Here is a 26,688-nt window from a genome sequence, read left to right as displayed (position 1 = left end):
CTTGGTCTCTCTGTTGAGATGGCTAGTAAGAGCACCAGCCAGCCCATGCCGGTTGTGATGGGTGCTTTCAGGGTGTGGACATGTGTTTGCTAGTCATGCTCTCATGTCCCAGATGCATTTCAAAGAGGCCACCAAACAGCTGTCCATTTCAGTCTGGAGGTCTCCATTTGTCAGGGGAGGTCAGCACTGGATCTCATTTAGATTCTGGCTGGGTTCTTTCTCCCTGCTGAATGGAACATTCTTCTCACTGTCGTTAACTTCAGTGAATCACAGCAAAGGGGAACAACATGCACCCACAGACCTTCCTGGCTTCTAATAAAGCACAGAATCATAGAACTGGAAGGGACCTCGAGAGGTCATCTAGTCCAGTGCCCTGCACTCAAGGCACGACTAAGTATTATCAAGACCATCCCTGACAGATGTTTGTCTAACCTGCTCCTAAAAATCTCCCATGATGGAGAGTCCACAACCTCCCTAGGCAATTTATTCCAATGCTTAGCTACCCTGACAGTTAAGAAGTTTTTCCTAATGCCCAACCTAAGCTGCTCTTGCTGCAATTTAAGCTCATTGCTTCTTGTCCTATCCTCAGAGGTTAAGGAGAACAATTTTTCTCCCACCTCCTTGTAATAATCTTTTAAGTACTTGAAAGTATTATGTTCCCTCTCAGTCTTCTCTTCTCCAGACTAAACAAACCCCATTTTTTCAATCTTCCCTCATAGGTCATGTTTTCTAGACCTTTAATCATTCTTGTTGCTCTTCTCTGGACTTTCTCCAATTTATCCTCATCTTTCCTGAAATGTGGTGCCCAGAACTGGACACAATACTCCAGATGAGGCCTAATCAGCACGGAGTAGAACAGAAGAATTACTTCTCATGTCTTGCTTACAACACTCCTGCTAATACATCTCAGAATGATGTTTGTTGCAAAAAAAAAACAAAACAACAACAGTGTTACACTGCTGACTCACGTTTAGCCTGTGGTCCACTATGACCCCCAAAACTCTTTCCTCGGAACTCCTTCCTAGGCAGTCATTTCCCATTTTGTATGTGTGCAACTGATTGTTTCTTCCTAAGTGGAGTACTTTGCTTGTATCCTTATTTAATTTCTTCCTATTTACTTCAGACCATTTCCCCAGTTTGTCCAGATCATTTTGAATTATAATCCTATCCTCCAAAGCACTTGCAACCCCTCCCAGCTTGGTATAGTCCACAAACTGTATAAGTGTACTTTCTATGCCATTATCTAAATCATTGATGAAGATTTTGAACAGAACTGGACCCAGAACTGATCCCTCTGGGACCCCATTCATTATGCCCTTCCAGCTTGATTGTGAACCACTGATAACTACACTCTGGGAATGGTTTTCCAACCAGTTATGCGCCCACCTTATAGTAGCTCCATCTAGGTTGTATTTCCCTAGTTTATGAGCAGATCATGCGAGACAGTATCAGAAGCCTTATTAAAGTCAAGATATACCACATCTACCCCTTCCCCCCATCTAAAATGCATGTTACCCTGTCAAAGAAAGATATTAGGTTGGTTTGACATGATTTGTTCTTGACAAATCCATGCTGACTATTATTTATCAGCTTATTATCTTCTAGGTGTTTGCAAATTGATTGCTTAATTATTTGCTCCATTATCTTTCCGGGTACTGAAGTTAAGCTAACTGGTCTGTAATTCACCGGGTTGTCCTTATTTCCCTTTTTATAGATTGGCACTATGTTTGCCCTTTTCCAGTCTTCTGGAATCTCTCCCGTCTTCCATGATTTTTCAAAAAGAATTGCTAATGGCTCGGATGATGCAGACACAAACACACCCTCACACCTTCATGCCCTCCTGCATGACAACACAAAAGGCACTCTCAGAGTAACACACACACACCCACCCCCTTTTCTGCACACAAAGTTCCCCATGCAAAATTCTATGTCAGTAGTTTTTGTCCTTCCCGTTCTCAGTCCAGTGGGGCCTCTTCATTTCTTTGCCAGCTCATTTTCCAGCTTTACTCACTGCATGTGCCAAGCCTCTCTGGGAGATGGGGTGGGTAGGGGAGTGGATCGCTCATTCCTGAACATTGCTTCTGCTGCTACGTTTGCTGAGTTGGTAGAGACCAAGCAGGCAAGCTCCAACCCCCCAGCTCCTGGGTGGGGACCATCATCAGGTAACTGGAAGGTACGTAGCCCCGCTGTCCGTTGACTTCCACCAAGCTCCACTCCTTGCTTCCCTTCTTATCGTGAGGTTCCAGCACTGTCAACGGCTGCCCTGCCTGCAGACTGACTTCATGGGGGCTCCTGGCTGTGAATGCATAACCTGCAACCACCTGGAAAAGGCAAGGAGATAGGTACAGAAAACCCCCATTGGAGAGAAGATCTAGATGGGAGCAGGATATGGGGGCTAAAGTGGAGATGAATGCAAGAATCCCACTCATTTAGGCCATATCAATTCAGAGAGGTGTGCATGGGTGTGGATGCTCCATGGTTGTGGAAATTCATAAGCATTGGCTACCTGTTTGCTTCTGAGAGGAATTCAAGGAGTTAGTTACTGTCATTTAAGCCCTGACTGCCCTGGGCCGCACTCTCTGAGGGTACGTCTACACTACCCACCGGATTGGCGGGTAGCAATCGATCTATCGGGGATCAATTTATCTCATGTAGTGTAGATGCAATAAATCAATCCCCGAGCGCTCTCCCATTGACTGCTGAACTCCAGCTTGGCTAGAGGCAGAAGCAAAGTCGACAGGGGAGCCATGGCAAGCGACCCTGCGCCGTGAGGACGCAAGGTAAGTTGAACTAAGATACGTCGACTTCAGCTATGCTATTCTCGTAGCTGAAGTTGCGTATCTTAGGTCGAAACCTCCCCTCCCCACCCCAGTGTAGACCAGGCCTAAGTGACGAGACAGTCGGAATTAAATGCTGCACCCAGGATTTACAAAGGGACAGTGTAATGTTACAAGCCAAAAGGACATTTACAGTTGTCTGTGCAAAGGGTTAATCAAATCTCATCTTTCTGAGCATCTTCTGATCATTGCAGGGGTCGGGAAGGCCTTTTCCTCTAGCTACAGCATTGTACAATAGTCAATTGCACATGGGGGGAGTCCCTTTCTTCTGCACTGGCTAGGCACCGGTTAATGTTAGAGAGGAAATACCAAACTAGATGGGCCACGGATCCCGTCTACGCTGTCCGTTCCCAGCTCCCCTGGAAGTGGTTACCCAAGTATGTCTTGAGTTGTGTGTTGTGAATGTGGCTGTATGTGCTTCCCCCACTCCTGTGCTGTAGGTGTGTGCAGGGACTGGATGTGCCCAGGGCAGCTATATGCACAGAGGTGGGTGCAATGACTGAACCAACGTAGGTGCCTGCCGGTGTCTCCACACCCACCTGGAAAGCCGGAGGGGTGACGAGGACCTGTGGCCTGGGTGTTTCGGGTAAGGTGTAAGAGTGCCGTCTTCTCTCAGCCCCAGCGTCCGGGGCCAGCATCTGCATCCTGGGCTTTTGACTTTGGACCAGATGATATGGTTGGAGTTTCCCAGCCAGGACATACCCTCGGTGACCTGTAGGACACACAGACTCAGTCAGGCTGGGCACCAGTTACCTGTTCTTCTTTTGTGGATGGAGTCGTGCAGAGGGGAAGAAGGAAGGGATGACTCTGGCAACACCCTGCACAGCTCTGCCACTGCACCTCTCTGCTATTTGGCTGACTGGCCCCACCGTGAAGCACCATCAAGGGATCCCGAGGTCTTGCTGAACACAGGGGACCAGGCCGTGGCACATCACAAATGCTCCCTGGGGAATCAATGGGGCAAAACCTGAGCACTATGTGTAATGGCCTGTGGCTGCCGACATATTAGAACTGGGCAACAATGGGGGTGGATCTGGGTTTGGCAAAACCAGGGGAGGGTCACATCTAGCTCCTGTTTCATCCAAACCCAGGAAGTTCAGGCTGGTTGAGATAAATGGTTCTGCTTCAGGCCTATCTCCAAAATATACATTTGGAACAGAATTCACAACCTTCTGTCCTCTCAGTGCATCAAGCTCTGCCCTGTGAGTTCCTGAGCAAAGCTCTGATGTATTCCACCCACAAATGGGCAGTCAAGGAGAATGGATCTCAGTGAGGTTGCTCCAGAGAGAAAAGAGATACAACCCTAATGCCGAGCAGTCTCTGCTTCCCCAGAAATTCCTGGATGGAAGCCTCCCTTGGGACAGTTCACCAACCCAGAGCACTTTACTTTGTCAGAACATAGTTCTCCCTCCTGTTTTTCATGCTGGCCTGAGGGACCCTTAGTGTCAGGGGAAAAGAGAAGGTTCCTGTAGTCCTCGCAAGTACCTCCAGCATCCACTAGCCATCTGTTAGTGTTGCCTTTGGTGTCCATTTCATGCAGAAGAGCCACAATCTGTCCCCTCTGCAGGGTCAGGTCCAGATCTCTGCTGCCACTGATGTTGCTCGTCACCTGGTAGAGCTTCTCTGGGCCATGTTTACTGACAAGTGAAAGGACCCTGCGCTCCTCAGCAGGGCTAAGAGGCTAATGGGGAATAAGACACAAGGAAAATTGAGTCAGAAAATGTTCTCTACTGTGAGAACTTGCCCTCGAGTGTGTTTTCTTTCTGGATTATTGGGTGTTATGTCATGATCTGTGGCAGCCAGGGTAGGAACTCCTGTCAGTTGCAGTTAAACATCTGATCAGCTTCAGGGTATGAAGCTGGGTCTCCAGAGCTAAGGGACCCACCCCAGGGCATTGTAGCCTGATGTGGAGGATTCCCTGTCTCACCACAATTACCAGCCAACCATTGTCAAGGAGTCAAAGCCAGTAACATGGCTGCTGCAAAGTCCTCGGCATTGCAATTGGCTCTCCCCAACCTCACTTGCTTCCCAATGGGATGTTCTCCTGCATTTGTGAAACATTAAGAATCTACCCAACTGTTCCTGTCTTCTCAGCCATCTGATGGGAGGAGGTGCCTGGCTCCTCCCTGCTCCTACCTGTACCACAGGGCTCGGCATGACCGTCTCAAATTTCTGGCAGAAGGAGTTAAGCTGAGCACCAGACTGTCTTAAAGTCTCCTTCACCATCTTCCAGAAAGTAGGCAAAGGGACGTGGCTATGCGGCAGCTGTGGAAAGAGACAGTGGAATTAGAGATCACATTGAGGGAGAAGGGCTGTGCAGAGATAAATCCATGGGAAGGGTATCAGGAAGAGGAGGAACAGAAGGAAAGGGAATCAGAAACCAGAAGAGAACAAGAGTTTCTACATTTCAAGAAACCTGAACAATCAGTCAGGTCCCCCTCGTCAACAAACAATGCTCCTGTCTGACTTTGAATCACAGCTCCTCCCCAAGTGTGAAATGGTCAGTGATACTGCTGGGTCTTGGAGGAGGGCTCCTAGGAGATCAGGAATATTCTGGCTTGATCAGGCTATCTCCTCAGGGAAGGAGCTGTCTTCTTGTTCTGCATTTGTACAGCACCTAGCACAGTGGGCCCCTCGGCACTAGCAATTGGGACCCTCAGCACTAGCGCTATCCAAATACTAATAGTAATCCTCAGCCACCACGTGGAACTCCCCAAGAGGGGATAGGCACACCCATAGCAGTCTAGGAGAAGCAGCTCCAGCCCACCCAAAGGAGAAGGGAAATAGACACATGCAAATAAAAGTGGGGCCCGCGGGGAGAGCTCAGTGCATCTGCCTGTGGAGAGTCAGGGTGGGAGGAAAGCACCCTGCTGCTACCCAGGCAGTAACCTCTCCTGGTGCCCCACCCACCCCATGCCTGTGGGTCTGAGTGGGGTGTGGCTGTCCACTGAGGCCAAGCACAAGAGCCTCTAACTCGTGCTAGCTCAGTACCCACCCAGGGGTCTCCATTACCTGGGCCAGCTCTATTTCAGCCTCTTGGAGCACCTGCTTGGCCAAGTCCCTCTGAAGGGCCACAAGCGAGCGCAGTATCTGCCCCAGCCACTGCATGGCCACCTGGTTGAAGGTGGGGAGCTCGGACACCAGTAGGGTGTTGATGGCGAGGTAGGTGTTCATGGTGGCCTCCTCATCGTACGTCACGTTGCCTGTCTCACTCTTCTTCTCCTCGATCTCCTCATAGTCCAGCAGCTTGTCCAGGCGCTTCCTGATCAGCTGCTGCGGTCCCTTCAGAGTCTCTGACAGGCCGCAGAGTGGCTGGTAAACCAGCTGATCCAGCCGTCTCCTCTGTTGGAGAGAACCCAGAGGCACCCCAGTGAAATCCTGATATCCCCAGATCTGTCAGCCGCACAGCACAGTGCCCCAGCCTGAACATCAGGAGCAGCATGGGGGACCCTTGAAATCCATGTTCTCCAGGCCTGTCACAGATGAGAGCATCGGCGCCCAGCTCTCCTGTATGGCTGGTGGCCATGAGAGAAGGGAATTGTCATGTCTACAGAGAGCAACTTCTAGCTCCTACTGACTTGACGTAGGGGGAGCTTCCACTGGGCTCACCAAGGAGGCCTTCTGCCGAAAGACCCCAGGAAGCTCCCATTATGATCCCACCAGACTCCACACGTGGTTTGTATCTTCTCAGGTACCTCTCCACCAGTAGCCAGACACACAGGCGTCCCTCCCTGGACATTTATTAGGACACTAAGAGCCACCCACCCTCCTCATTCTGAGCCAGTGAAACTGCAGCAGTGAGCACAATATAGACAGAACAGACTTCAGAGGGTGTTGAGTTCCCAGGCGATAAGCAGGTATCATGGAATGAAACAGGCAGGGTGCTAGTGGGTTGGGGGAACGTCTAGTGGAGTGAGGTGCCCAAGTTCTGACTGAGGGAAGGGATCAGGGAACCCCCAGAAGTGGTGTGAGGGCTGGGACACAGGCACATGATGGAGCTCCCTATGGAGTACCGGTCAGGAGGCAAGTCACATAGCCAGTGTAATTGCCTTTCCCACAGTCCTCTCTTCTGATGCAGTCCTGCCCTCACTGCCTGCGGTAAGCTAATGAGAACAGCCCTGGGGTGGGACCTGCAAGACCAATGCTAGACTCCCTGCCCACACAGATGTAAGTGAGGTGGCACTCACAAACTCCGGGAAGATGGTGCGATGGAGCATTCCTGCCAGGCGACGATACTGCTGGGCAGCTCCTTCCATTTCTAGCTCACACTCCTGTGGTTTGGAAAGGAGGAAGACCTGGGAGGGGGGAAAAAGAGGCTGAGAACCCTAGAAGTGCCCATGTGTGTTCAAACCTGGGAGATGCCCAAGGCTGTGAAAGCCTTCCCTGAAGGCAGCTTCAGAATGTGACCTACTCCTTTTCCTGCAGTCCTTTGTAAACTCCAGGCACTTGTTATCTCTTCCACCCAAAGCTCCTGTCCTCTTTGCTTTGAGAATAAAAACAACAGCAGCTGTCCTGCAACCTATGGTATCCAACCAGTGCACTCAGGCTGATGCTCCCAAGCTAGCGACAATAACAAACCAATGGACTCAGCCTGGCATCTCCAAGTTATCCTAAAATATCAAAGCAGTGTTTGTAGATGAGTGCTCCAAGCAACTCTCTGATAGCAAACCAGTTTGTGCACCCAATGCTCAGGAATGACCCCCAGGTCAGGGTGCACAAACCACGTGGCAAGAGCCACCCTACAGTAACAAACAGGTGCCTGCAGCCATGATCACAAGAAACACTGCAGAAACCCAGCTACGGACCCCTGCCTGAGGGCAGCTGCTGAGATGACTGGAACTCCCTGCTCTCATCTGGATGGGTTCTCTGCCTCTTCAGAGAAATACTCACTAGGCCACTCAAAAGGAGCTTCCATGTGCCGTTCCCACCAGCCCGGGCTGCCTTGGAGTATTGGCAGAAGGTGCTTTTTTGGCTCAGACTGAGCTAGTGTCTCCTCTGTCCCAGGTGCGCTCCTGCTCTCCCCCACCCTCCACCAGAGGAGGAGGAGGTCATGTCCCAGGGAATGCAGCTCCTCTTTCAGGTCCTTATTGCTACTGGAAAGGCGGGAGCCAGAAGCAGCGAAGATGATAGAGGGAGGGATCTTTGGCCCCTAAACCACAGATTGGCTGTTGTGTCTGAGACCCCTGAGCCGCACCTGGGTCCTGTGGAGACTCCTATGGGAACGCCACAGGCTTTGCTGGGTTTGTATAAATAGTGTTTTGGCTCTCTGCTTGTGGCTGAGGGACTGGCATGTGCAGATGAATGAGGAGGATCAGACTGGAGGGATTAAGGAGCTGCCAACCTGCCAAATGGTGCATTAGGAGGTCAGGTTATTTCCATACAGGGGATCACATAATCTCAAGCTTTTATTAATATTTACCAGAGGATTTCCCTGGGGCAGGGATGGGACACACGCCTTTCCTCAGGCTCTTCTAAAGGCTGCTGGGGAGCTGTAGCTGATCACAGCCCTGCACAGCCAGACCACTGAGCTTATTGTCCTGGGTGCTCAACGTATTCCCTGACTCCTGGTGAGAACGGTAGCGACGGTAAAGACCTCTCAGGGCATCCAGCTCGGCACCCTGGGGCAAGGCAGGATTGTTCTCCAGGGCTTTTTCCAGGCTAGTTTCAAAAGTCCCACGGGATGGGGCTTCTGCCATTTCCCTGGGAGGCTATTCTGCACACTAGCATCTCACTGGCCTCCCAGACTATGTTTCCCTAATTTCATCCCGTTCCTCCCAGTTCCAGCCCCCAAAGAATTCCTGTGTTTCGTGGGGCTTTAAGCCTTTCCCATATTTATAAAGGGCCCTTCTCCTCTCTCAGCCTAGCCCGTTTAGCACTTCTCATTGCTCTTTATGAGTCCATCCCTCCAGCCCCCTGGGCCTTTTGGCTCCTCTTCTCTGAGCTCCCTGCACTTTGTCAAGATCTACCTGGCAACACTGCATCTCGAGATGAAGGCAGGCCTCCAGCTGCGGCCGCCATAACCAGAGAGATGCCGCCTGTGGGGAGGGCTGAGAAGCAAGCAAATCGGGTCTTCAAAGGAGGAAAGCCAGGGCACTAGCTCGCTGTGTCACCCTGCGTCCTTGTTCCCAATGTGTCAGCCTTAGTGCTGGAAAGAGTCCTCCTCATGCCCGGGGATTTCACAGCATGAATAACCCTGGGTCCATTTGTAGCACCGTGCATCTTCTAAGAACAGTGCAGTTATTATTTTATTTATTCCTCACAAGGGATGAACTTTACCTCTGTGCAGAGAATTGGTACAAGGCCCAGGCATCGTTTCAATCTCAGCTCAGCTCTGGATAAGCAATCCACAGACCTTATGTGACCCCTCTGCACAGGGGTGGATTTCACCCATCAGAAATAAGGCCTCAATCCTGCCAGGTGCTAAGCACCCTCAACTCTTATTGGTTTCAGGTGGAATTGAAGGTGCTGAGCCATCCACAGGAGCTTGCCCGGGCTGCCTCTGTGAGTCTCTAACCCCCAAGCATGATGAGAGGAGTGGGCTTTACCTGTAAATTGTTCAGGTAAGAGGTTACGTTCTCTTTCAGCTCAGTCACACCAGACGCCAGGAACTGAAACTTTTCCTCCAGATGGTCGAACTCTTTGTCCTCCGTCTGAAAGTCAATGGGGAGAAGATATACCGTGGACTCCTGGACAGGAGATCAGTCCATTGACTAGTCCCAGCAGGCGCGGTGCTCCTGCTGTCCTGTGGGACGGACTGGATTGCAACACCAAATGGATTGGAACATAGACAGTTCTTGGGGGACACAGGAGGTGAAATCCTTGGAGCTCTGCCATTGGCTTCAACAGCCCCAGAACTTCTCCCAGAATGTACTTGCGTAGTGGTAGGGACGCATGCAGGGTAGAGGTAGGGCATAGAAAGGCCTTCAGTGGACTTGGGAGAAGCCTACAGGAAGGGTCCATTCCACTGGATTTGTTTCCCTTCCTTGCGGTCCTCAAAAATCCCTCTTTTGAGTCCCCAAACTAAGCCTTTAGGAACTGAGGAAGCTGCCTGTACAATGCTCCAAGACTTTGCTCACCAGGGGATCAAGAGAGTGAATTTGAACTCAGATCACTAGGCTAGCCTTTAAATTTGGGACAAATGACCACAGGTGGGTCACATGATAACAGCATGGACCTCAGTGTGGCTCACCCATGTCTCACTTGCAAATACACGTGATGGCCAGTGTTAAGCCACAGAAAAACAACAGGTGCTTTCAGTAAGCGGCACCCATCCCCTGCTGCCCTTGGTTCAACTGTTTTCCTCCTACCTACGCCACCAGCACATACACACTGCATGGTTACTGGGAGCTGGATGTAAGCAGGAGCCTCACCTTGGGCACAATGCCCGCTTCGTGCATGAAGAGCCGGCTCAGCCGCGTGGTCTTCTTGGCAATGGAGTGCTTGTTGAGCCGGCCAAGGCGCTCCCGCAGTGTCAGGTGCTCGACCTTGCTGTATTTGGTTGCTGCCTCAGGACAGAAGGGGAGGAAGATAAACAGGTGAGGGATCAAGAAATCTCTGAGCCTGGATCCCTCCTGGGGATGACATCTCATTCAGTTCTTTGGGGCCCAAATGCACAGCCCCGACCCCTCATAAAGGGAAGTGAGTATAACTGAAGCTGTAAATGACCCGCCTGCTTACTCCACTATATCCCTTCCTGAGTTCTCCCCTGGACACTCCTACCCTCCTCCTTGCCTCCTATAGTTTGACACACACGTCTCATGTCTCATTTGAATTAGACTATCCAGCCAGGGACTGTCTCTTGCTAAGTGTTTGTGCAGTGCCTAGCACAGTGGGGCCCTGATCCCCACAGGTGCTACTGTGATACAAATAAGAAGAACTAAGGTAGGAATAGTCATCAGAATAGTAAAACACAAAGAAAGGATTGTAGGAACTATAACATGAATCTAATCTGACTGATTAGTGGAAAGAGAGAGAGAACTCAAATCATTAACAGAGTAGAATATTCAGACATGAAAGGCCAATGTTTTAAAAACTGCCCATAGTTTCACATGCGCAAACCACTATGGTTCTGAAGTGTTCCCTCTCATTTTGTACATCCATGTGCGGAATTCATTTTGTTATGGGCACCAATATGGAGGTGATGTGTGGGAGGGGGCTCAGGACTGGGGCAGAGGGCTGGGGTGTGAGGGGATGAGGGCTCTGGCTGGGAGTGTAGGCACTGAGGTGGGGCTGGGGATGAGGGGTTCAGGGTGTGGGTTCAGGTTGGGGCAGAGGGTTGGGGGTGGGCCCGGGGATGAGGGGTTTTGGGTGCAGATTTCCCTGGGGCTGCAGTGGGGAGAGAGGACTCCCCCCAGCCCTCTCTTGCTGCAGCAGCTTGGGGCTGGGTGAGATGCACCTCTCCCTGGCCGCAGCAGCTCCTGCAGGGCTGGGTTGGACTGAGGGAAGGGCTCCTTTACCCTGGCCATGGCAAGTCCGGGTCATGTCCATGCTGGGCCCCGGGGGGGAGAGGCACCTCTCCCTGCCTCAGCCCTGAGCCCTTGTGTCAGGCTTAATAGGCAGCTGCACAGCCGCGCAGCTTAGAGGGAACTTAAGGTCTGACGGAGTGCTGGCACAAGTGACTGGCTGGAGAAGTCTGTGTGTCACTAGGCTCCACTACAATCTATCAAGGTGAATTGCTTGGCTGAATACAAATAATTTAGAAAAAGAAATCAGAAAGAATTGTAAAAGCCTGTTTTTATTTGGTACCATTGGGGGGGTTGTTTCCTCTTTGCCTTTCTCAGCTCTGAAACTGAGAAGAGATTGGTCAGTTTCATGAGCGTTTCTAGTCAGTTTCACTTCTCCTACACAGGGCAGTTTGTTTTGCAATTAGTAGTATATTAGAATAGTAATAATGTTTCTCTAGTTCTGGGAGGCCATAACTGAGCTCAGGACCCCACTGTGCTAGATGGTGCTAGAGACTGTCCCTGTTTGGAAGAATTTACAATCAAGACAGAGGGTGGGAGAAAGGAAGGGTTTTTCCACTGTAGGTTAAAGCCAGACTAAAAACTGTTTTCAATGGAATAACAATGAGCCGAGACGTTTCTGATTGATCTTGGGTTTTACAGACCTTCCGTCATCCTGACAAGGCCTTTAACATGCCAGTTCCTCCTCACCTACTTCCTTGCGCCTCTTGTACTCGTTGATGTTGGCATTAATCTCGAGCATGGCACTGGCTGCGCTCTGCAGGGCAGAGTAGGCATTGTCCCTGGCTGACGTGTTCTCCAGGATCTTCTGCAGCAGCAGCGGGTACTTGGTGACCCTCTGCACAGGTATCACCAGGAAGAAGCTCAGGTCTGAAGCACCCGTGTGAGGCCTGCATGAGAGGCGAATGGGGAGGATTAGGATCTTGAGTACACCTGAATTCCTGCAAGGCTTTGAGCCCTTCCTTCCTGTCCACAGCCGGATGAGAGACCCCTCAGCTTTCAGATGTACCCAGTCATGAGGGTGGAGGCAGGGGGGGGCAAATAGGCATCAGACACCTGTGATGTAATGAGGGCGATCACCTTCAAAGAAACTCCATTTCACAATAAGGTCCACCCCCTGAATCCATGTGACGTGCGTAGCAGCCCTCCCCCCACCCCCAAATGGCACCACAGTGGGGAGGATCTTCTGTGCACATCACAGATGGGCAGTACCGTTGCTCCCATTTTCTCTTCAAATTCATGGCCGGATCCCCAGCTGCTGAAAATCAGTTTCTCTGTAGCTACAACTATTGCGGTGGAGCTTTGCTGATTTACACTAACGGAGGACCTGGCGTCCTGGGCTGGGGAGCTCACTGTCAGGTGCTCAGGGATTTCCAGGCCATGCAGCCCTGGTCTCGGCCTTCCAAAGGGAAGCAGGCAGAGCCTGTGAACTGTCACCCCTCAGAGCTGTGCTACGTCACTGCGATGACTGTCTGCCAGCACCAGCCAGGGAGAGACCCGAAGGACACTGCCAGCCACGGACGGATTTCCATGCCTCATTACACAGCACCACGTTTGTTTAGTGAACAGGTCCTGGGATTGATTTTTGTCTTGGGGAAGGGAGACAAAGACAGTGACTAGCTGCCTTTAGCAGAGCGAGTGCTGCAGGCTGACTAGCCTTCCTCCCAGCAGCATGGCAGGCACTATACACTAGTGATTTTGTGGCGAGATCCATGCAGGCACAGAGTAAGAAACCCCAGCACCCCCCACCCCTGCCATCAGTGCCCTTCCTAATAGGGAAGTGAGAGTGTCAGCAGCAAGCCCATGTCAGCTCTTGCCCCAGGTCACGCTGAGGGCATCTCGCAATCCGCTGGCAGGCCCCTTTCCGCATGCGGGTGATGATTTCCCATTTGCTGGCTGGGGTAGGGGAGCAGGCGCGAGCTGCAGGTGCTCTCAGTTATCAGCCTCGCCTATCGTCCAGGTTTGGAAGGATGAGCCCAGGGTCCAAGACAGGGACCCAGGTCCAAGGCACAAAGCAAGGGCTAGTATTTCTGATCCTCCCCTGCCAACAGAGTCACAGCCCCCCGTCCGTCACGTGTGTTGGGGACAGCAGTGATATTCTGATATGTTGGCGGGCCCCCCTCCACACACCTCCAATAATTCCTTCTCCCTCTCCCATTCCAACGTCCTTTCCTGTCCAGTAGGACTAGATGGGGCTCCCTTCAGAGCTTGTTAAGGCTGTTTCTCAGTTGGCCCGGGGGCAGGGGGGGAGATATTGAGGGAGGATGGATCTGTCACCAGGAGCTGAGCACATGGTCAGACAGGGGTCAAGGCACTGAGAATGCAGTCAGGGTCCCCACCCCTCAAGGCAGTGCAGGGCCATAGGGCTGCCCCCCAAACCTCATTTCATCCTCTTCAGTCCCGGGGCCTCTTCACAGCCCCTAACCCTGCTTTTGTTCTGAAGGTGAATTATTGGGGTGTGAGGGCAGCCTCTCCCCGTGACCCCAGGTTGGAAGGAGATTTCACCCTCCTCTAGGGTATCACGGCCAAGCAGCCAGATACCCTAGAGGAGACAGGAGAATCCAGCCATATCCGGAGGAGACTGTGACCACCTGCACCAGAATGGGGAATAGTGCTGTCAGGCAAGCACTCACAGCTTCCCATGGGAGCATCAATAGCTGTCTGGGGTGGCTGTGAGCCATCGCCATTCCTCATCTCCGATCTCCCGCTGAAGTAGAATTACTCAGTCCCTTGGAAATGTGTCTTCCCCATACCTTGGGAATGTCCATAAACCACAGACCAGTCCTCACAGTGCTTCCTACAAAGCACTATGGCAAATGGACCAGAGGATTCTGGGACTCAGAGATGCACAATTTTGCCAGAGGGCTGAAGGAGGTTGTGGTGTAAAGATAGTTACCAACCCCTGTTTCATGGTACATGATCCAGCCAGCTGACTGAGGACATGTGCCCCCAGCAGCAACTTCTCTGGTCAGGAGGACAGGGACATCCAGCTAGTCCAGCCAGCTGTGTAAACTGAATGTGCTTCCAAAGCATGCCCAGTCCATCGTGGATAAAGAGTGCCATTCTGGCCAAAGCACACTCAGCTTCACCAAGAGAGCTCGGGAACAGGTATGGTACTTACACCGTCGTATTCAGGGTCTCCACAATCTCCTGCTGCAACCTCGGGTCCTTCTTGTAACTCTCCACCAGCAGAAGAGCTTGCTCATAGCAGGCACAGTAAACCTTATAGATGCTCTCCATCTCCTCCTTGAACTCCTGGAACAAGGCACCTGGGCAGCAAAGTTACCAGACAGAGTCACACTGGGGAGCCAGCCCCATTCCCAGGGGAGGGACGTCCTCAGCATACACAGTGCCAGCACTGTCATTAGCCTCCTGGCCAGCAGGGTCAAAGGGAGACCAAGGACTGAATGGACATGGCAGCCGAGACACCCTAGAGGGAGATACCTCCAAGCTGTGGCTGAGGAACCCTGCCAGGGGACAGTGTGAAGGAAGCCTTCGAAGGCTGGTGCAGAGATGGAGGTCTCCACTCTCCCCACCAGATGAGCAGGAGAAGTTCAAAGTCACAGGAGGCTCCTCTCCACCCTGCTGGAACAGGGAACACGAGGAGATGGAGAGCAAACAAGACCAGGCCCTTCCCCAGCCAAATGTAACCCAGCAATGGGCATCACTGCCCCTCAGGCACCCTATCCTAACCTGACTGTGACGCTTCCCAACCCTTCCATGGGCAGGTCCGATCTCGTGCCTCATGCGGCGTGTATCTTGCAGGGTTAGGCTCTCGGCGATTGCACAGAGCTAGTGAAACAATCTGCTGAGATTAACACACAAGACCCAACAATTCCTTCCCCTCAGGCTCTGGATTCCTGGGAGAAGCAGGACATGAGTACGACTCATGCTGCCCTGGATTGCTGCCCATGAGGCTGGCTGGGTCTGCCAGAGCCACAGACAGATTTGCTACTGTAAATGTTTGGATATCAAGAGCGCCGAGGAAGGCAAGGGTGACGGCTGTTAAGGTGAAGCAGGCCCTTTTCCCCTGCTGCTGCCAGGGATCGGCAGTATCAGTTCAGTGTCAGCCTGGCACACAGAGCCTCGCTCGCTGCCACCTTCACACTTACTGATCAGAAGCAGCTGCTCAGGCTCCTGGCTCACTGTCGCTTCCAACCCTTTCAGGAAACGTTTGGAGAGACAGAGGACGTCATCTATGTTAGAGAAAAGCCCTTCCAGGTCTATGTCAGGCAGCTGAAAGGAACAAAGAAGCCATAAACAATCAGAATGAATTCAGTCCCACACTAGACACCAGCCTCCAGGCCGCAGCATCTGCATCCTTCAAGCCACCCTCGGAAGTTGCACATGGGGCTGGCTGGAAAACAACAATTCCACTTCACAAAACATTTACAGGTATCAAAATGTGGTAACATTCCACCGATGGAGGCTCCGGGGATGGACAGGGACAGGCCTGCCCGCATCTAAAGCCGTCCTGCCCCCAGACAAAGGGGAGGAGCCTCTGGACCCAGGCATCAAAAGATATGGGGGGGACAACAAATGAAAAAAACCCAACCATTGTAATGGAGAATGTAAATAAGACCTTTGGAAGTTTCACAGAGTGAGACACTCTGGCTCTCTATAGCCTGGCCTGATAGAGATCAGGGACTTGAACCTGGGATCCCCACATCCTAGACCAGGATCCTAACCACTCCAATAGAATCAGAGTCAGTCTCTCATCTTCCCTTTCCTTTCCAGCTCCCACCCACTAAAAAAAAGATTTTAGTGTCAATGAAATGGCATTTGTCAAGGGAAATATTTTGTTGATAATATTTTGACCAGCTTCCGCTGCATGCACAGGTTTCTGCATCTACAGTTGTACCCTTGCAGAAGTTCAGAGCTAGGCATTCAAACTGCACTGCATGCCCTCAGGTCGCCTGTGCAAATGCACTTTGTGTGCCCCAGTCTGGATGTTTGTGCATTTAAAAGCAGACGTGAAAGTCTCAATGGGTAAAACAGTGCAAGTTCAGTGGCTATTTTTGAAGATCTGTTGCCTCATGTCACAGGTAATTCTATGAGGCAAAACTCCTCCAGGGTAACTGTAACTCTTTGAGGTGCTGGTGGAGGGTTCTGCCTCCACAAATTTAAGAGGCTTCACTTTTAGGCTTGGATGTCAATCTTCCAGGATTGGTTAGACTCCTCCCAGAGGTGAAAGTAAGCCGGTCCGGTCCGGTCCGGCATACCGGCAAGAGCCAGTACGCCGTGCTGGACCGCACCGGCTTCCATGGCGGAGATTGAAAGCGCTCTGGGCTGCCCACCACTACGGCTGGGATTTAAAGAGCTCAGAGCTCCCCGCGGCTGCGGGCAGCTGAGAGCCCTTTAAATCCCGGCCGCAACTGGGATTTAAAAGGCTCAGAGCTCCCAGAAGCTGCGGGCAGCCCAGAGCCCTTTGAATCCCAGCTGTGGCTCTGGCGGCCAGGCTGGGGCCAGGATTTAAAGGGCTCGAGGCTCCCCTCAGCGGCAGGAGCTCTGGGCCCTTTAAATCCCTGCCCCAGTCCCGCAAAGCTCGGGGTTCCCCCGGTCAGAGCCCCAGGCCCTTTAATTTGCCCCTGGGGGCTCCCAGCCACCTCTTCAGCTAGGAGCCCCTGGCTGATTTAAAGGCCCTGGGTCTCCCAGCCACAGCTGGTGCCCCGGGGCCTTTAAATCTTGAGAGGCCACGCCTCTTCCAGATGAGACCACACACCCCTCAGGACTCTGGCAGTACCAGTAAGTCCTGTAAGTTACTTTCACCCCTGACTCCTCCCCACCTTCTCTCCTATGGAAGAGGCTGGTTAAAAGAGCCCTTCCATTGTATAGGGGAACAGACTTGGCTCCTACTGAGAGGAAACAGTAGCTCCCATTTCAATTGACACCAACAGAACATTCCCCACATTGTGACTGACATCTCCATTAGCCTATCTCTCACCTGCTTTTGCTGGAGGTGGACCCGGATGTCACACACACACAGCTCGATGGTGTGGACATAACTGGCCTCTGTCTTGATCAGCTCTTCCACTGCCAGTCTTTGGTTCTGCTCCGCTCTGTCAAGGCATATCACCTCTTCATATATGGGGCACTCAGTGCCTGGTGTCTCCTTAGCAGGCGGCTCATCTGGGCTGGAGCTCGCCATGTCAGCAGCAGGTTCTGAGAGAGACAGAGAGCTCAGTTTAGAGCAAGTCTGCAATCGAGTCATCTCAGCAGGTTTATGCATGACTATAGTAAAGACAGATTCTTTGATTCAGTGTTGTTGAGTCACCTTTTGCCACTAGGTCTCCACTTTTCATCCAGCCAAAATTGGTAGCAACCCAAAGTCATTATCATTCAATGGCTGTTTGGTGGCCCACGTGCAATAAATTTGGGGGTCTCAGTCAGTGCAGTCTCAGTCCAGTGAAGAGATATTGATGCTTGGATCATCTCTCAGGTGTTGGCACGATACCAATAACCCATTATAATTCAGGGATTAAAAAGAAGTTACACTTAGGGTTTGGCTTTGCAGCAAAAATGGGAGAAAACCGAAAAACATTAGTCCAATCCCACATAGTGAAGGAATAAAAAAGGGTTGGGAGTAAGTTGTACGTGGCCATAAAGGGCTGATTTCACTGATCCCAAGGGTTGGATTTTCAGTTAGGTTAGACACAAAATATATCGGAAGGTATTCACCAGATTTATGTGCACAATTACAGTGGCTGCATGCATGGATTGGGTAGATGTGCCTTCAAACAGATAATTAGCTGCATGTGCAGGCACAGTTATCTGACCTGCGTGTGCAATTGCAGTAGATGTGTGTGAAAAAATTAGATGTTCAATTGCAAATGAGCTCCTAAGCTGCCTGAAAACCTGGGCCCAGAAATCCAAAGTGCAGGGACCTGGGGCTATTCCATTCAATGAGTGTTAGGGTATGTCTACACTACCTGCCGGATCGGCAGGCAGCGATCGGTTTATCGGGTATCGATATATTGCGTCTCATCTAGACACAATATATCGATCCCCGAATGCGCTCCCGTCGACTCCGGAATTCCACCAGGGCGAGCAGCGGTAGCAGAGTTAACAGGGGGAGCTGCGGCCGTCGATCCTGCGCCGTGAGGATGGGAGGTAAGTCGAAATAAGATACTTCGACTTCAGCTACGCTATTCCCGTAGCTGAAGTTGTGTATCTTACATCGACCCCACCCCATAGTGTAGACCAGGCCTTAGATAATGGTGCTTCTTTTACTCTGCTTCTTTTCTGCATGTTCCTTTTGGATTGGGATTCTTAGTGCTGTTTCTAACTTCACTTTAACTCTAACCATCTGGAATACTGCCTGCAGCTCAAGAGCCTTACTCAAAGTCCAGGGGGAGTCTTGCCATTTAGAAATGGGCAAATGACAGATTTTTTGGTTTGTTGACAATATTGAGAAATCAGGGGGAAATATATTTTGGGTTAAATGAAAAACTATTTTTTTTTAATTTCAGCAAATCTAAAAGTGTGAGGGAGGGGAGTTTTGGGTCAGCCAAGCATTTACAGCATATTTTTGATTTAGGGAATATTTTAATATTTTTAATGTTTCAAAATAAAATTAAAGGAAATTTCAAAATGAAAAATCTCGTTGAATTGAAAAATCAAGGTATTTATTTAGAAAAATTTGAAACTTTTTTGATTTTTCCTGAATTATTTGTTTTAATCTGACCAAACCAATTCAGGGAATTTGACATGAATTTGTGAAATATTCAGTGTCACGGAATCAGCATTTTTTGCCCAAAAAGTTTCAGTCAAAAAATCCCTCCCAGCTCTATTTCCACTGACTGCAATGGGCTTGGGATCAGGCTCTCAGACAGACATATCTCTGGTAGTGGGAGGGGCTATAACTTTCATTTGTTATAGATGTAAGCAGAGTCAGGATGAGCTCTACCCTGACATCTGGTGGTGAATTATGGTGAGTGTGGAAAAGAATTTCAGGGGCTGATCTTGTTTGCATAGGCACACCCACCCCACCTAGCATGAATCCATGGCAGCCCAAAATGGTCACTTTGACAGCTGTGGGATCCCCAATTTCTCTGTTATTGGGGCAGGAGGAATAAAGTGTTGTTACCCTGATTAGGTGAATGAGGGACTATGAAACTGTTTTATGACAGAGGGTTTCACCATTACTAAGGAGCACTCTCTAGACAAGGGACATGGGTTCCAAAACCCAGTGAATTGAGAGAGGTTGGGGATTGGTATGTGTACCTGATAGCATGGTTCTCTTTTGAGGGTCTGGAACCTCAATTGCACAGTCTCTTCTTTCTAGTGTTGAGTAGGGGAGCTACTTTTGATTATATTAGGAGTCTAGCTAGAGGCTGCTGAGCTGAATTCACTTTGAGCCAATGATGCACCAGCACTGGGGCTTCCCTACTACAAGCTGAAATCTGTAAAAGAGCTCAACTGAGCTGAGTGCTGTGTTAACTAGTGGGGGAGCCTGAAGATATATTGCTAAGCGGCTGGCAGAGCAGAGCAGTTTGTAGGAAAGTTGGAGTGGCCCATGGAACAGTGGGTGGAGCAGTGTGGAGCTGAACAGTTTGCAGGATGATTGGAAGAGCCCACGGAACAGCGAGCGAGTGGAGTGGAGCAGTTTGCGGGGACGGCTGGAGGAAGGGAGCGGCTGGTGGAGTGGAGCTGTTCGTGGTGAAGGCTGTAGCAGAACTCCACGGAGAGGTGGGGCAGTCAGCCTCGGGCCATGTAAGGTTCCTCATAACACCCTGTGTGCCTCCCCTCCATTTCCACCTAGGCTGGGGGGGGTAAAACTTTGCAGATAAACTTTTGAACTCTGGGGTGGCACTGACCAGGGACAGAGACTTTTGGGTTGTTGGACTTTGGGGTGATTGGACTTAAGGGGAAAAGGACACTGCCAAAACTTACTTGGTGGGTCTTTTGCTCATGGTTTGTGTTATGAATCCTGTTTGTGGTGTTTCCTCAATATGATGCCACATTGTTTCCCTCCTTTATTAAAAGGATTTTGCTACACTCAGATTCTGTGCTTGCGAGAGGGGAAGTATTGCCTCCTAGAGGCACCCAGGGGGGTGGTATGTAATTGTCCCAGGTCACTGGGTGGGGGCTCGAGCCGGTTTTGCATTGCGTTATTGAAATGGAACCCCTGGATACTGAACCCGGCCCTTGTTGCTGCCAACTCAGAGGGGCAGAAGGGTTACATAGATATTAGAAGCAGGAGGAGCGTTGTTATCTTCACAGACCTTTCACATTAGAATGTACCTATCTGAGTTCCTCCCTGCCTGCAGAGAACAGGAATAAATGGAGTCAACTCACATAGTTTCCTTCCTGGATTCTGTATGTTGCTCATTTTGAAGTAGAGGAGGGAAGACACAGCTCTGGAACTGGCAAAGCAATACACTCAAAATCACTACAGAGAGGGAAGCCTTGAATGGGTAAACGGCTCCAATCCGTGTCAGCTCCAGTCTACAGCTCGTCTTCACTAAAAGCAATGATTAAAGCACTGGCCCCAAAGGGAGAGATGTGTGCTAGGTGAGCTAGGTGATGCAAAATAGGAGGCTGAAGTGAAAAACTAGGGCCAGGTGCAGATGGCAGGATAAGAGAGGTGTAACGAGAACTTAAATTGCTACTGAAATGTAATGCCCTTATTGGGTGTGCTCTCAAGCCACCCAACCGATAGTAGCTCCAAAGCGAAATTATTTAGATAGTTTGTCGCCACTTAAAATCCCACCCAATTGCTTTAAAAGAATTCTGCCCTTGCTCAAAGCCCGTATTTGGAAGGGAAAAGACCAAGAGTTAAACCTGAATGGTTACTAGCACCACACTGTTTTCATCCCACCTGTTTTCAAGTGTGCGTTTTATCCTGTGTATCTCACTGGGGTTTGAGTCATGCTCCCTAAGGCTTGGCTGCAGTTTGTTGCTTGAGCTCATCTGTCTAACCAGGTTTCAACGTCTTTCCCCTTGCCAGTCTCTCCCTGCAGCATAACTGCCACAGGAATAGAAACACCAGAGGAAACAGGTCCACCAATGCCCCGAGCTCCCACTGGGACCCCAGGAAATTAACCTGCCTGATTCTAATAAACTGATCTCTGCTCGGGGCTCCAAAGGCAGGTGAAACCAGCCCCTCCTGCACCAAGGTCCTCACCAGCCTGGCTAGGGGCTGAGTTACCACCTCATCCTAAATCTGGAGATCCCTAAAACTGAATTGGTCCAGGGGTGAGCAGTGGCGCTGGAACAATTTGTATCGTGGAGGTACTGAGAGCCATTGAACCAAAGTGTAAACCAGGGGTTTGCAACCGTTCAGAAGTGCTGTGCCGAGTCTTCATTTATTCACTCTAATTTAAGGTTTCGCGTGCCAGTAATACACTTTAACGTTTTTAGAAGGTCTCTTTCTACAAGTCTGTAATATATAACTAAACTACTGTTGTATGTAAAGCAAATAAGGTTTTTAAAATGTTTAAGAAGCTTCATTTAAAATTAAATTAAAATGCAGAGTCCCCCCGGACTGGTGGCCAGGACCCGGGTAGTGTGAGTGCCACTGAAAATCAGCTCGTGTGCCGCCTTCGGCACACGTGCCATAGGTTGCCTACCCCTGGTGTAAACCCTCTATATAATGGAAACCACTTTGAGCCGGGGGCGCTGCAGCACCCCCCAGACCTCTAGTAACAGCCCCTACAGGAGTGAGTATCCTGCTTTGGGGTACAATATACTAGTGGGTGTTTGGTCCCATGCTAGCCTCACTCGATAGTCATCGCTCACTGCTGCTCTCTGATCTGTCTGCCCCACCCTCAAACCCGATGAATAATTTAACCTCCTGAGCTTGTTTTATTCCTGCTTCTGCTACTGACTCACTGTGTGACCTCAGTTGAGTCACTCTGCCACACTGTGACTCAGTTTCCCCATCTATAAAATGAAGATAATACTACTGATCCCCTTTTAGAGATCTTGGGGTGCAAATATCATCCTCGTCTCAATTATTAATAGCCCTTTGTGGACTACGGACACACAAACACATCCTCCTGTGCATCCCCTTGGAAGGGCAGCCTGGAAAACCCTAGTGGTTTAAGGGTTAAGCTAGCACAACACAGAGCTTTCTCCATCCATTTGAGACAGCAGCAGTTCTGTGTGGCAGCCTCCCCCAGGAAAGTCCAGCTGTCAGAAAAGCCATCTGGTCTGTGCTCTCTGACGAATGAGAGATATTTGGTTGTCCAGTCCGGCTGTGGACTGGCTTACTTCTCTCCTCTGTTCCCCAGAGCCCATCAGTCAGCAGCGATACTAACATCTGCACTCTTCTTGCCAGGAGGTACTGATCCAAAGAGAGGTTCTACAGACACTGGATTAGAATTCTGAGCTGGCTTACAGGCTACTCATGGGATTGCACTGCACCACTCTCTGTAGCACCTAGTGTTTCAGATGTTTCCACATCTGATTGGCAGAGTTTCAGTAGTTAACGGCCCATCTATATCTGTCTGTATGTGATGCTTTGGAGAAGGTAGCTGCCCCACACTTAATGGACAATGTTTAAACAATGTTTAAAAGGGGACTGGATAAATTCATGGTGGCTAAGTCCATAAATGGCTATTAGCTAGGATGGGTAAGAATGGTGTCCCTAGCCTCTGTTTGTCAGAGGATGGAGATGGATGGAAGGAGAGAGATCACTTGATCATTGCCTGTTAGGTTCACTCCCTCTGGGACATCTGGCATTGGCCACTGTCGGTAGACAGATACTGGGCTAGATGGACCTTTGGTCTGACCCGGTACGGCTGTTCTTATGTTCTTATGGACATGGCCAGTTTTGCAGCACTATACTTCTGGGATTTTCTTTCATGATGATTGAGAGCCCTTGCACATGTTCTCATTCACACCCGTGTCCAGTCACAAAAGCATCTGCCAGACTCAGCCAGTGGAAGGCAAGCTCTCAGGGATGACATCGGCATATCACACGTGGGTCGATACCACCAGAATATCGTTACCCTTGGGAAGGGCAGTGTCTGTGGCAGGAGGAACATTGTGATATTAGACCCTGTGGCAATGCCCTGGAGTGATTTATTGCGGCTATATTCTATGGGTGAATCTCACCCCAGTGCACTGTGCCAGGTGGTAGAATTTTCACCCGGAGCGGTAGCTGCCATACCTGGCCTCCCAACTACCTGGCTCTCCAGCACTCTGCAAGCTTGGAGCTGTCTCCATCTGCCCATATATCATACACCCTTCCTCTTCTTCCCACTCCTCCTTAATCACACTTCTCCCACAGCGTCTCCCAGCAATGACCTAGATTCCTGCACCACCTCAGGCTGCTACCGTCATCACCCGTGCATCAGACATGTCTGAACTCTGTCTCACTGGAAGCTTCCTTCAGAAGAGACTGAAGCTGCTTGTACGTCTGGAAAGCACTTAGCACAGGTTCCCAGAATTGTACCATAGCAGCTCACCCAGTCCATCCCCCTGCCAATGAAGAGCTGTCCCCTACCACACCCTTTCGGTGCCTTCTCCAGTGTCCTCTTACAAACTCCAAGTGATGGCAATCCCAGGCACTCCAAGCAGGGGACTCCGGGGGTAATCCATGTCACTGAGTGCATTGTCACTGCTCAACAAACCATAATAATCCCAACAGTAACCACATTATAAGCACCCACACTATAACCTATTAAGGCCCCTCCCTGGAATCATTCAAAAGTGACTGGACAACTCCCTAAAGAATATTCCATAGGGATCGGTCCTGCCAGCCACAATGTCTCCTCTGGACATCTTTCATTTCCAGAGGTCCCAGTCCTGCACGGTGCTGGCTAGGGGGGAAATGCAGCCTGCAGGAGGTAGTGATTAGCTCATTCTTGCTAGGGCTTTTTCCAAATCTGTGGAAACTCCCTCCCGCAACTTAAACATAAGAACCTGCTTCTAGGGCTCCAGCCAAAAATGAGGGAAAGAAGTGAAATTGTGACTAGAACACAGTACCCTGCAGCTTCCTATCTATGAAGGGGGCAGAATGAATGGATCAGGTGAGAAATATTTCTAACTGGGCTACAAAAGCCTGACTGACAGCTGCCAATCAATGGTCTGAGTCAGAATGCCTTTAAAAATCACAGCTTTGTCTCGGGAATAAACTGGAACGTGTGGCTTTGACACTCCTCTTGCCTCTCACCAGAGCTTGTCCTTGTTCAGTCCCATTGGCAGCCAGCCCATCTAGTGGTTAAAGCAGGAGACTGTGAGTCAGGAGACATCCCCAGCTCCACCACTGACCAGCTGTTCAACTTTGGGCAAGTCACTTTGCTGCTCTGTGCCTCAGTTTCCCTGTCTGTAAAGTGGGGATAAAACACATTATTGACCCACCTGCATGGCACTTTGGTGAAAGCTGCTATAGAAGCTCAAAGTGTTATCGTTGCTTCTGGTATGACTCAGCTGTGGTGACAGATGGGCTGGCTCTAAACCTGAGACTCCAGCCCTCCTCTCAGGTGCCTGCATTCCTCCCTCTCCAATGGGCACCTGATCTCCTCCCGTAAGGAGGCAGGCTTTGGAAGGTACATGATCTCCAACTTGGTTACGCAACCCTCCTGCACAGACGACAGCAGCTGCTGAGCAGAGGCCAGACCGTCCGCACTCTGCTAACGCACCACAGACGTTTTCAAGGCCCCACCACCTGTCTGTGCATAACTCCAGTGACGGCAAAGCAATTGTCATTTCAGATTTTGTCATTCTTACCTGCCAGTGAGCCAGGGATTGGCCTCTGGGAGCTTCCCCTGGCGCAGGCTGTGGCTGCTGCTGCTTAGGCTGCCTCTGTGGAAGTTAATGATAAACTGGCTGTGTGCTGCAGTGGCACAGTCTGCACAGGCAGGAGGGACCAGCCCACTCAGCTGTGTGTGCGTGTTTCTGAGCAGGGTCCAGCTCCTCTCGGTCATGCTCATGCTCTTCCCAGGCTGTTGGCAGCAGTGAGGGACAGAGAGAGAGAGTCCAAGAGAGTCAGATCAGCTGAGCCAGCTGCGTTCTCCCTGCGCAGGCAGACACAGCCATGGCAGAAAATGCTCTGGCAGCCAGCCAGCTGGGGAGATTGCTGGATGAAAGCAGGTTGCTTACTGCCTGGAAAGCCAACCAAACCTGATAGGGAGATGGGGAGTGGAAATAACACAGGCAGAACTGGTGGGTCAGGGAGTGGGAAATGGTCTGGGCAAAATATTATGGGGTACAAAAATTAGCTGACCCCCAAAGGCTTTAGCCCAATGCAGCCCCGTTGTGGCTCTGCCAGGTCACAGGTCTCTCTCTCTCTCTCTCTCTCTAATGTTGTGCCCATCGCTGTGGTATCTTTACAGCTCACAACACGATCTATCATTTAGTGCTCACCTCGCCTCTGATTGTTTATTTGTTGAGCATCAATTCAGTACCCTTTGGTGCTGTGACAGGGCGCTAAGCAGAAAACTGCTTAGCCAACCCTCTGGCACTCCAGCTCCAGTTAAGGGAGGTGAATTGGAGCTGGGTAGCCCACCTGGCCCTAACTGGGGACGCCCCATCAGGCTGGGGCTGGATAAGAGCCCCCAGGGGAAGCTGGAAGGAGGAAAGCTGCAATAGCGGAAAGGCAGTGAGGGGAAGTAGAGAGAGAGATTGTCCCTTCTCTCCTGCCCGTGGTCTGCAAGAAGGGGACTACTTGTATGGTGGAAAGGTCCAGGGAGCACAGCCTGTAAATAAAAACACCAGGTGGGCACTTCACCTAGAGGTCTCTGTGTGCCTTTCTCAGCCCAGCGGGGGAAGGAGCCAGGAGGGCCCTGCAGGGATGCTGCTACAGGTGTACACACACAAAAGGCATACAGCCCCTGCCTGGAAGAAATACATGATCCATCCCCGAGGGGCCAGCTTATTCAGTGTCTCTTTATGGTCCTGTCACTCAGCTCGAATACAAGTTAGCCCCTCAACTCTAATCAGTAGCCCTTAAAGTTGCTTTAATAAGCTGGCTCTAGTGAAGTTTCTCCCCACAGTATGCCAGCCACAAACACACACTGATTCCTCTCCCCTCATTGGCTACATCACTTGTTTTTCAACAACAAGCAGAGAGTCCGGTCTGACAGCCACAGAACAAACCGGTTTCTGTAAAGAAACCCACAGGCACAGACACTGGATCCTGGTGCACACCTCCTCTGGAGCTGTGTTTCAAGCACTGGGTAATGAAAAGGGTTTCCTACCATAATAACCCTGACTTGAAACAGAAGATAAAGCCATTTGAGGAAGTACAGTAGTTACACAAATCATTCCACTGGATGGTTTCTCAATGTTTAATTTTGGCTTATTAGGCTCTCACATCTTTATGGTATCAAGGTATAGAAAATCATCCACAAAGCAGCATCTGATTTACAAACAATCCCCCCCTCCCACCTCAGCTAAATCTAGCCTTAGTTCTAGCCTCAGTGAAAGGACTGTGGCAGCTT

General features: G+C 50.5%; 1 protein-coding gene across 5 annotated transcripts; it reads right to left on the bottom strand.

Annotated features, from left to right (window-relative positions):
- Window positions 1-1,655: 1,655 nt before the first annotated feature.
- Window positions 1,656-25,277, bottom strand: ARHGEF37 (Rho guanine nucleotide exchange factor 37). 5 transcript variants are annotated; one of them, XM_039483203.1, is made up of 13 exons: window positions 24,977-25,277; window positions 17,244-17,461; window positions 15,412-15,535; window positions 14,421-14,568; window positions 11,990-12,189; window positions 10,208-10,338; window positions 9,383-9,487; window positions 7,025-7,132; window positions 5,850-6,179; window positions 4,974-5,102; window positions 4,323-4,518; window positions 3,377-3,549; window positions 1,656-2,321 (listed from the first exon to the last, which is right to left on the bottom strand). In XM_039483203.1, exons 2-13 carry the CDS (start codon window positions 17,445-17,447, stop codon window positions 2,088-2,090), a joined length of 2,082 nt encoding a protein of 693 aa, XP_039339137.1. In that variant the 5' UTR covers window positions 17,448-17,461; window positions 24,977-25,277; the 3' UTR covers window positions 1,656-2,087. The 5 variants fall into 5 exon arrangements, with proteins under 5 accessions (XP_039339137.1, XP_039339138.1, XP_039339136.1 ...); XM_039483204.1 differs by lacking the exon at window positions 24,977-25,277 and adding an exon at window positions 24,608-24,651; XM_039483202.1 differs by lacking the exon at window positions 24,977-25,277 and adding an exon at window positions 17,574-18,200.
- Between the last annotated feature and the right edge of the window lie 1,411 nt (window positions 25,278-26,688).

This window comes from Mauremys reevesii, linkage group 8 (genome assembly GCF_016161935.1).
Source record: "Mauremys reevesii isolate NIE-2019 linkage group 8, ASM1616193v1, whole genome shotgun sequence".
Taxonomy (NCBI): domain Eukaryota; kingdom Metazoa; phylum Chordata; order Testudines; family Geoemydidae; genus Mauremys; species Mauremys reevesii.
This window is presented reverse-complemented; position numbering and strand designations above follow the sequence as displayed.